An 11,006-nucleotide genomic window follows, 5' to 3' on the forward strand; every position below is an offset into this window, starting at 1 on the left:
CAAGAGGTCTGTCTGTCTCTCTGTCTGTCTGTCACAGGTGCTCTAAACAAAAAAATATCCCATATATTTGGCTGCCATGACGTAATCTTCAAAAGCCATGCATTGGCAACAATCACAGCATGTGAAGTGCCGAGCGCCTCACTAATTTAAACAGACATAAAGTCCATAGACTTGCATGGGGCCCTGTCTTTTGGGGTGCTGTTTGTAAAGAAAACAAAGTGGTACGTCATTAAAAGTCCATATAGACTTGGCTGCCATATTGGTCGGGAAGGCGTCGGCGAGCGCTTTTATCGGCGCTATATCTTCTCGCAGAGCCTTTCACACACAGCGAGCAAAACCTCGGCGATCAAAGCCCGATCTTGCGTCAGATCGGGGGTTTTGTCGGCGAGCGCCAAAAATGCTCCCCGACAGCATAATCGGAGCAAATATCGGGCAGTGTGTACGAGCCATAACTGAAGCATGTTCTCTGTACACAGAGGTGGTCTGACCAGCAGACTGCTGCTAGCATTGGTGTGTGATCCTCACTGCTGCCACAACTCTGCTCTGACCTCTGAGGTGAGACGTCTGTCTGTCTGTCTGTCTGTCTGTCTGTCTGTCTGTCTGTCTGTCCACTCTGAGGTGAGACATCCTCAAGTCAAGTCATCTTTATTCATATAGCACATTTAAAAACAAGCAAATCACAGTAAGAAGCACAATAACATCAGTAAGAATCTGTGTGATTGTGAATACATGGAGTTGACTAGACAGAGGGAACATAATCCAGGGGGCATCCTCAAACAGAGCTGAAAGCAAGAGAAAATATGTGGGTATTTAGATTTGATTATGAAGTGATCATTAACGACTTAAGTTAAACCTTAACCGTGTGAATGTTGCCTATTGTGACATATCGAATTAATTAATATAAACTGTTATCCAGTATTTATTGTAATGTAGTTTGTCTCTCTCTCTCTCTCTCTGCAGTACCAGGATGCTGCCTGTTCTCTGTTATTTGAGTTGGTGCTTTTAGGACAGGAGGTACGCAACGCACGTCACTCACTCACTGAAAACAACTAATGATGGACTTCACCCACTTATTTATACCCGTAAACCTGTGATGTGATAATACAACCTGTGTGTGTGTGTGTGTGTGTGTGTGTGTGTGTGTGTGTGTGTGTGTGTGTGTGTGTGTATCAGGCCAGTAGATGTTCCTCTGTGGAGAACTTCCTGACTGTGGGTTGGATCCTCAGAGTTCTACAACCTCATCCACACCTGGTAACACCTGTCTGTCTGTCTGTCTGTGCGTCCGTCCATCCACCCTCCCCCCCTTTTTTATGCCTAGAACATTGGCTTCTATTTCAGCATGCTGACTTTCCAGGAAGAGAAAGGCTGTAGTTTCTAGTAGCTTGCATTCCCTATCGATGATGTCACTGGTAGGCAGGTTTCTGAACTGTCCAGAAAATGTCCCACCAATGAGACAGAAATGGTGCCTTATAATGAGCATAAGTGAGGAGCAACCATACAAAGATAATGGAATGAATTGAAATTCTCCTTTTGTAGTATCTGTTCTCATCAATTTCATATCTGATATGTCATGGGACTAAATATTAAACAGATTTTTGTTTGACTTTTGTATTGAATTTAAGCGCCATTTTATGTTTTGGGTATTGTTTTGGAAATGTTCACAAATATTGACGTACGGTATTTTCAAATGGAGGTCCATGGACAAATACAATACATACAACTATATGGGGGTCCTTGACATGAAAATGTTTCAGGACCACTGTAATGTTTTTATGTATTACTCTCACTGATTTCTCATTGTCTGTCTCTCTCTGTCTCTGTCTCTGTCTCTCTCTCTGTGTCTCTCTCTCTCCCCCCCTCTCTCCCTCAATATCTCTGTTTTGTATGTTGGGTGTTTCATGGTGTTTTTCCTTTTCTTATGTGAACGTGTATGTTATTCGTATGCAGCTGTGACCTTTAACCTTGAACCCCCCTCTCTCTCTCCACAGTGTAGTTTCCTGGACCACCAGGCTCAGCAGGTGGTCAGGGTGTGGTCAGACAGTGACCAGGGGCTCCTGGGTCCAGTCCAGGCCGTGCTGCTGTTCCAGCGCTGTCGGGTCCTGGTGGCCTGTCTTCAGCACAGCGGGCCGCTGGAGCGGCACCTGCAGAACCACTTCAGAGAGGAGTTCAGGTTTCTCTCTTTTGTGTGGCTTCGGTTCCTTAACGTTTTCCTCTTAACACCCATGAAAACCGGGAAAGCTTTAGATTTAAGCTACTGTATATACATATAGCAACACAGGTCAAATACATATCATTTAAGCTATATACATATAGCAACACGGGTCAAATACATATCATTTAAGGCAAGCTATATACATATAGCAACACGGGTCAAATACATATCATTTAAGCTATATACAGTACATATAGCAACACGGGTCAAATACATATCATTATAAGCTGTATATAGCAACACGTGTCAAATACATATCATTTAAGCTATAGCAACACGGGTCAAATACATATCATTTTCGGGGTCCTAGGCACGACAAAGTTTCAGAGCTACTGATTTAGAGAGCAGTTGTAGAATCAGCCTTAGGTAGCGCCACATTTTCACGATTTTTTTCAAAAATAGCAGAATACAAGCTCGTAGCGCGCCACTCGGTGGCTATTTTTCAATAGCTAAATTATAACATAATGTTTAAAACACCAAAAGGGGTTCCCGGCGCCCAAAACAGGTTAATGGTTAATGTCTGATTCCTTAACGTAAATTTTATTATGCAAGTAGAACAACAGTAATATTTGTTATTATATTGATTTTATCTGATGATAAATAATGATGAATACATATTTAATTGGTTAATTCAACTGGAGAACAAAACGCTTTTGTGGAGCCGCCCTGCTCTATATAGCCATGATTACTTTCAGAATTCTTGTTTAATTAAAGTCTTTCCGTTTAATCAGAAATTATTATTTATAGCAGTGGTTCTCAATCTCTGGTCCAGGGACCCGCGGGGGTCCTTCAGGACACGTGCAGATCTACAAGCTCACATCACATTGTGAGCTTGTAGATCTGCTATTTTGTAAAAAGTTATGAAAAATATCTGGAATAGCCTATGTTACACACATTCCAGATCTCTACACAAATCTTGTATGCGGGTCCTTGGCACAACATCTTCTCAGATGGGGGTCCATACATGTTTTTGTGAGGTTGAGAACCATTGACTCCCAAAGGCAATTTTCCATTTGATGTTCAATTTAACGGACAATAAAGTTTTCCTCATCTTCTTGATGTTTTTCAGGTACTACGTGAAGGGGGCGTATCTCAAGGAGAGGTTGTTACATCACTACCCCATCAGCCAACCAGCTGCCAGATTAGTCACCCAGCTCCAAGCACTCATACTGCAGACATGACCGCACGCACGCGCATCACTAGATGCATTTTCAGCCGTTGCAAATGATGCTGAATGTTTTGTTGTTTCTTCATTATAACACTAATTATCATATAATGATGTGTAGTTTGTAAATACATCAAAGATGCGAATATAATCCTTTTCTAATGGATGCCTTGGCCTGGAGGAGAGGTCATCAGGTGGTCTCCAACCTTCTTAGAGTGTTTCAACCCTCAACCACTACACTCTCCAGTTGGCGGGTCAGCAGTGATTGGCCATGTCACTGCTCCTCTCCTCCAGGCTTCCAGCTATAAACAAGCCCACGGAGGGGCACCCCGCACGCAGCCAACAACCAAGGCGCAACCAGCACCGGGAGGGCGAGCCACACCCGGTCAACAGGCTGTGTGTGCACTGTCCTTTCTCCCCTGCCAGAACTAGTAGGAAGCTCTCTCTGCCTTGTGTGTTCTTGGGGGACATCAGGCACTGGGAGGTGTGACTATGGTTTGCCTCCTGCCTAGTTTCCTCCTACGTCTCACCAGACTGTTCATCTGTGCGGTGTGCTTGTGTCCGTCCTTGTCCACACTATTTGAGTTAAGGGAGCTTTCTCTGCGTCTGTGTCACTGTCATAGTTGTTGTCGTTGAATCTGTCCTATCGAGTCTCTCTTCCTCCCCTCCTCTCGGGAGACTCTGGGGTATTGCTCATTTGCACGGTCTGTAGCTTGCGTGGTGCCCTCTTGCGAGTGCTGCAACAGTGGTTGCTAACCCCTGTTGCCTAAGCAGTGAGTGTGTGCCTTCACCGGAGTGATTTAATGTTGTATAAAACTGGATTATGAACCCTTTTCTGTCATTGTTCTGAACTGAATAAACCATAAATAAACGTGGTGTGGTGTAAATATAAATACTAAATACAGTGTTCAGATCTTTTACATATAGTATTATTTTGATGAATCTAGCCATTCATTTTCTGTTGTCATGGTTCATTACTACATGTGGGGAAAAAGCAGCACATGTAGCGATTACTTTACAAAGGTCTCAGTCATTCAGAAGTGTTTGTTCAGGAGCTGGTCACTGCATGGGCTCTCATTGACTCCAATGCATTCCACCGAACTTCCGGGTGCAGTTTGGCTCCCATGGTGCAACGAATCTGCCGTCTGGAATGATAGTGGAAATGACGTTGGTGTGTCCTTAACTTCTTTTTAATATACCTTGTAGGAACTAGGAAGAGAGGTGGCTGGGGGTTCCATTTTGGTTTGTTGTGGGGTGACAGTGAGACTTAAAGCCTATACACTACCATCCAAATCAGAACTCTGAACCAATGAATAATGATGTGTTGTACCCTGATAGCTCTATCACCTACATCCCTATCCCATCCTAATCCCTACAGCCCATGATCACTGTTGCAGCGTTATGGGAATGCATGCATGGATCAATGCATCTGGATTCAACTTGTCTGACAAGTACCAGTTTTGACATTATACACTGATGTATTTGCACTGTCCCCTTCTTTCCTCTGTTGTTTTAACAACTGATGGTGGCTGGCTGGTGGGGTGGGTGGAAGAGGGTGAGTAAGCTATCTATCTGTATATTATATCTGCCTCTGTGTACTGTATGTTTCTATACATGTTGTTCATGTTTTTATGGGTCCCCCTTGAAAATGAGATGCTGCAGCTCAAGGGGCTATCGCTTTAATTCAAATCTGAAATCTAATACAATACCGTACACCATAGACAGCATGCACCTGCCGTAGCTTCAGGAATCGTCAATCTGTGCAGGCAAGTGGTGGACACTAGATTTAGATTATTATTATTATTATTATTGAGGGGCGTTTTGCCGCGTTTATATGGACCGGGGGAGAGGCCATCAGGCTGAGGCTGCAGAGCCACTCTGCTACAATAACACAGACAATACGTCAACACAAACATCGACAAAAGACAAACGTGAGGACGCATTTAATCATACATTATGATTAAATGTATGTATGATGATAAGAGAGCCCCTCATTTCACGGGTGTGATTTTTATTATTATTTGTGGCCTTAGGTCGCCATCTAGTGACCATGTTAAGTGGTGCACACGTAGGGTGCACACCAGAGCCATAGAGTAAGACAGAGTTACGACAGTTCACTTCATGGCTCTTACTTCTGCCCCTCAATGTCGTAACTATGTCTTAATCTATGGCTCTGATGAAATCACCTGTGCAGGAAGCGTCAGTGATCCACGCCGAGTCTGGCCAAACTTCGCCAAAGCCTATATGGGCCAAAGCCATGTTTCGTTCATTGTTTACGAAGCAAGAGGTGTCGACTGCAACTGTTTCGGGTGGCATTATTGACTATAGTATACACAAATCTACTCTGTTTACAGTTTATGTATGCTGCAGGGGCAATTAAGCAACAATTAATTTGCAGGGAAGCAGACGGTGGTGGGATCGAGTTTGTTCCAGGTATGTGGAGCTATTCTGGAGGCTGGAGCATAAACACGGAACGTACTTTTTGTTGGTGATATAGGAGTTTAATTGTTCCATGAGTTTGTTTGTTCAGAATTTGTGGAGCATAAACACTGAATGCTGCTGCTTCTCTTCTCTGACGTTTATAGGGACATAAACTAGAAAGCAGGCCTTTCCCAGATGACCTGAGAGATGGATGTTCAACACACAGCATCAGAACAAAAGGTAGGGTATATTCATTCATTCATTTTATGTGGGACAGATTGATGAATAATTTATCATAATCACACGGTAGCCTACACGAGGAGATTTTGTATTAATATTATTAGTAGTATAGTAGTTTTATCCCGCACAATGTCAGACTCGTCACAACATACAGAAATGTACTACGTTTAAGTCAAGCTAACCTCGATAATTTCATTGCTCCTGTATTTCTCTAGGTTGGACAGTAGATGACAGTGTTTCACAATTTATACAGTATAGGGCAGGCTACATGATCTAGACTCGACTCTAGAGACAACACTGGCAATGTTATTGAGTCATTTAGCAACAACTTACAAACCATATTTCTATATATTATATAATCTATATGATGTATATTTTGTGGGAGTGGGGTTCCAAGTACATCAGCAACGGTCATGCCAGACATTCATTCATGTTCCTTTCCACACACACACACACACACACACACACACACACACACACACACACACACACACACACACTGCTGACAGTTCACCTGTACGGAAGCAGATTTATGCATGCATGTTTCTCCACTCGGTTATGAAATTGTGCGTTTTTCAGCCTTAAGGTCCCAGCTTAGCTGAGAGAGAAAGATGAAGGAGGTACACCCCCCCCACTACATATTGTATAACTTAAGCCTTTTCATAGATTTCATAGATCAGTAGGCTATATGTTGGATTTTGTTGTAATTACTGGACCCTCGTCTGGTTCTGGCAGACCGGTAGTGTGTGTGTAGGCATGGGTGGTGTGTGACAATCCCGTTGAATTATTCCTTTGGTATGGCGGCGGTCGACGGGCCCGGGAGAACAAAATAACGGGACACGAGACAGTATCACGCTAAAAGGTTCACAAGATTTATTATACACACAGGACATATATAGCTGTTGGATCCAAATGTCCTAATGACATGACTAACAATCACGTCTGAGACATAACAATCGGCTAGCTGCAGCAAGTTGACCTTGCTCTCTGAGATGTCTCCAGTAGCTAACTAGAAAGTATGCTTACAGGCAATATACAATACATATCCAAGTACATTGTGTATTCACGTACAAGTACACAGCATAGGCAATCAGATCATATCATAACAGATTTATTTTCAGACATTTAACCACTTGAACCGTCACTACTTAATACTTATTAACCTTCAATATGTACTCTGTCTGCTCTTTTTTCCCTTCTACACCAAACCTATGCCAAAGATCACACCTGTGTGAAGTGAGGGGCGCTCTTATCATCGTACATCATCCATTCATTGTCGATGGGAATTTTATATTTGTGTAGGACATAAATAGACGATTTGCTCGTCTACATATGGTATACATTTCTACATTCATTGTCAATCTGAATTTAATATTTATGTAAGACAAAAATCTAGACTAATAGCTGAAGACAGGAGGGGCTAGCGCCCCTCAAAAATAGCCGATATACAAGCTTGACTGGGCTCTCAGTCAGACATGAGGTGGAGGTGAGGAATGATTGGGCTGTTCTTTCCCACAGTGCTGGCATTTTACCCACGACAACCCCCCTGAAACAGCTGCACGTGCGTGCGTGCGAGACAGTGAGGGAGGGTAAATACAGGACATGTGTCGTATGCCTGTGTGTGCGTGCACGAGTGAGAAATACAGAGAGTAAATGTATATCCTGTGTGTGTGGGGTACTCTTTACCATGTTAGTTTAAGAGGGGGAGAGATAGATCTCATGTGCCTATTTCACATAAGAGAGAGAGAAAGAATGATTAAACATTTTATTTGACAGTATGCAGAATAGGTACATTTCAAACGAAGTACAGGTCAATGCAAAAAACTGCTCCTCATGGATATCCAGAAAAAGTACAAAGACATGTTTACATAAGGGTCCTCCTCCATTTTCAATTCATCAGATGTACAAATATACACTTCTATGAAGAAAAGGCCCGGAAATCACATGTTTGAGAGAGAGAGAGATAGACGGTACATTCACATGTTTGAGAGAGATAGACGGTACATTCACATGTTTAAGAGAGAGAGATAGACGGTACATTCACATGTTTAAGAGAGAGAGATAGACGGTACATTCACATGTTTAAGAGAGAGATAGACTCTACATACATGAGAGAGAGAGACACACACAGTACATTCACATGTGGGAATGTGCCCTAGCTCCCAGCCGGAGGTCAGTTTGTGTCAGTCGACACCGATTAGTGCAGGGAGATCGAGGGAGGTGACATAATTCCTCAGAAATGCTGCATGGGCAGCACTGACACCAGTAGCATAGCTAGAATTTACATTTTGGGTAGACAACATTTCCAATAGCACGCAGCCGCGATCTCACAGACGAGACTTGGTGTGTGGATGATTCATTATCACCTGAAGAAAGACAATAGCTACACATTCCTTCACAAGTTCACATCAGACGCCAGGCACCATTACCACAAAAAAGTCTATTGAAGTCCACTTTCTTGCTGCCCTTAGCCCCTGCTCCTGCGTATCAGAGACGCCCCTTTGAAGGTTTGTCGAGGGCATGCGCTCCTTCTAATTCTTTTCTTAACGTCATACAACGTATGATGCGTTCTACGGTCGAACACACCACTGGCTCAGGAGGAATCCGCACTAGATGCCTGAACCACCTTAGCCGGCTCCTTTTCAAGTGAAGGAGCAGTGGCTCTGCTCTGAGTCTCTCTCAGATCACTGAAATTATCACCCTATCCCTAAGGGAGAGATCTTTTACACCTGCAAGTCGGTGATGTGACAATAAAGCTTATTTTAGCAAAATCAAATCAATGATTAACTGAATATCGAAGTGACAGTGACCTCTGAGCATTTGATTTGTGTTGAATGACACATTGTTTGTGGGAGACGTTGTTCCTGAAGCGGGCGGGAGTCTCCTGCGGCTGTGAATATGGAGTTGATTTACTGTGGCTTCAGTGGATTGCATACCAATAGACTTCCTCTCCAAAGAGATGACACATTCTGTGTGTGTGTGTGTGTGTGTGTGTGTGTGTGTGTGTGTGTGTGTGTGTGTGTGTGTGTGTGTTCGGGTCTATTGAAGTGTTACATCAAACGCATACTGTATGAGAATCCACAAAACAAAGCAGAAACACGCTGTGTGGACAGAAACACGTGCACATTGTTGCTGTTGGGCAGAAACCTCTTATCTCCATATTCTAACTTCTTGTGTGTTTTTGTAAATCCGATTCCATGCCGTTACCATAGGCAGGATCGTGAGGCTAGTGCCAGTGAAATGCACGACATAAGCAAAGAAGAGCCACATCTGCCTTACCCGGAAGCGATATCCCTCCATATCTGTAGTCTTTTAGGCTGTAACAGTTTTGGACATGGTTTCCACCTGACTGAAATTACATGTTTTTACAGCTTGGCTCTGTGGGAGTCTAGACGCCTATAAGAGATGTCTGTCTGTAACATAATTATGAATACAAATTACATTTCTGTTTGGCTTTTAGGCTTCATAAACAAAATGTCCAATTTTGTGAATATGAGTAATATTTAACGATCAAAATATAGAGCCATTTGACATGTTTAAGTATAGAGTTATGTCTGTTATTTTAAGTAATCATTGCTGTAGAGTGTTAACATATTAACAAAGAAAACCACTTACCCTATCTGAAAAATAAAATGATGTTAATTAATATAGTTGATCTACAAGCTCAATCAACACTGCGTGTGAGCTGCTATTTCCGCTTTCTTTGTATGAACATTTGTCTTGTGCACGCTGACAGTAATTTCATCAAAGAGAGATTCTTGGTTATTGTTGTCTAGACATGATAAACTAGAGTCCGTACTGTGCCAGCCCGTCGTCAAGGGTGCATGATCTCACCTTCCGCCCAGGGTTTTTTTGGATCATGCATTTGTTGGCAGCAGAGGCCATCTCCCACAATGTAACCTTGAATTTGCTCCAACTGCCCCAGATAAGCAGAGCGCTACAGCCTGACTGGCCTGGCTGGCAGTGTGACTATGTCTTTGTTATGAAAATATTGCCCTTGCAACTGAGTATTACCATCTTTGGCCATCACAACATGGGCTGACTGTAAGTGGGATTATTATTAGGTTAGTAGGGACGGGGCAGGCCATGCATATGTATGACGGAACAAAAGGGGAGAAACCGTATAGCGGTTGGAAGGTGACATTTATTCTCTAGTTACATTGTGTTTTACATCTTAACCTACACCAGAATTGGAGCGGCTTAATACCAGCCGGTCCAGTGGTTCTCAATGTACGGTCCAGGGACCCTCCGTTTCCAAATAGACATAGGTCTGTAACTCTGAGAGTGTACAAGTTGAACCAAATGGACCCTTACAGGCCTGTAACTCTGAGAGCGTACACATGGAACCTTGCTGAATCTGTCATGATGTGTAATAGTAGGCTATAAAACTGAATATTTGGTCTTTATCTTTTCCCTGTTGTTGCCGTGTCATTTTTGTCAGTATGTTGCTGTCAGAGTTCTGTAAGCTCTCAGTTTGCATTTAATTCAGTTAAAAACAAAATAAAGGTTAACAGGCTGGTATAAGACCAACTAAAAAAGTTCAAGGATCCGTGTCCACATACTGTAGAAGGCCTTTTGAGTTGGCAGCGCAGTGTGTGAGCACTAAGGACATGATATCCAGTGTGAGCGCTATAGACATCCAAAGCTCTCCTGCAGCTCAAAAGGCATTCTTTGTGGACACAGATCCTTTTTACAGTAAGTGAGGTCCACCCACACGGTAAGCATTACTTGAATAAACATTCTAATTAGTAAAGTATAAGAAATAAACTTTATAGGGTGTGACTGTGAACTGTGAATTCAGTTGTCAGTGTGCGGTGGCCGAGGTGTGGGGTTGCAACTGACACTTGTGTATGTGTGGAGGTTTATGATGTGTAGGGCAAAACAAGGGGAAATAACTAAACGAGTCAGCTAGGGAGAGGGAGAGAGAGGGAGAGCCTGACTTTTATTTATTATTCTTTTGCTATATTT

General features: G+C 42.8%; 1 protein-coding gene across 1 annotated transcript in view; it reads left to right on the forward strand.

The window, feature by feature from the left end:
- Positions 1-3,553, forward strand: part of cUnh12orf56 (chromosome Un C12orf56 homolog) — a 21,867-nt gene extending 18,314 nt beyond the window's left edge. The window contains exons 10-15 of the mRNA XM_080757803.1: positions 1-6; positions 477-555; positions 961-1,014; positions 1,174-1,251; positions 1,989-2,170; positions 3,282-3,553. The exon at positions 1-6 is cut by the window's left edge and continues 84 nt beyond it. Coding sequence (XP_080613929.1) covers positions 1-6; positions 477-555; positions 961-1,014; positions 1,174-1,251; positions 1,989-2,170; positions 3,282-3,393 — 511 coding nt within the window. The 3' untranslated portion in view covers positions 3,394-3,553. The remainder of the gene's footprint in view (positions 7-476; positions 556-960; positions 1,015-1,173; positions 1,252-1,988; positions 2,171-3,281) is intronic.
- Positions 3,554-11,006: the final 7,453 nt, after the last annotated feature.

This window comes from Protomyctophum bolini, assembly GCF_963924005.1.
Source record: "Protomyctophum bolini genome assembly, chromosome: 23".
In the NCBI taxonomy this organism is placed as follows: Eukaryota; Metazoa; Chordata; class Actinopteri; order Myctophiformes; family Myctophidae; genus Protomyctophum; species Protomyctophum bolini.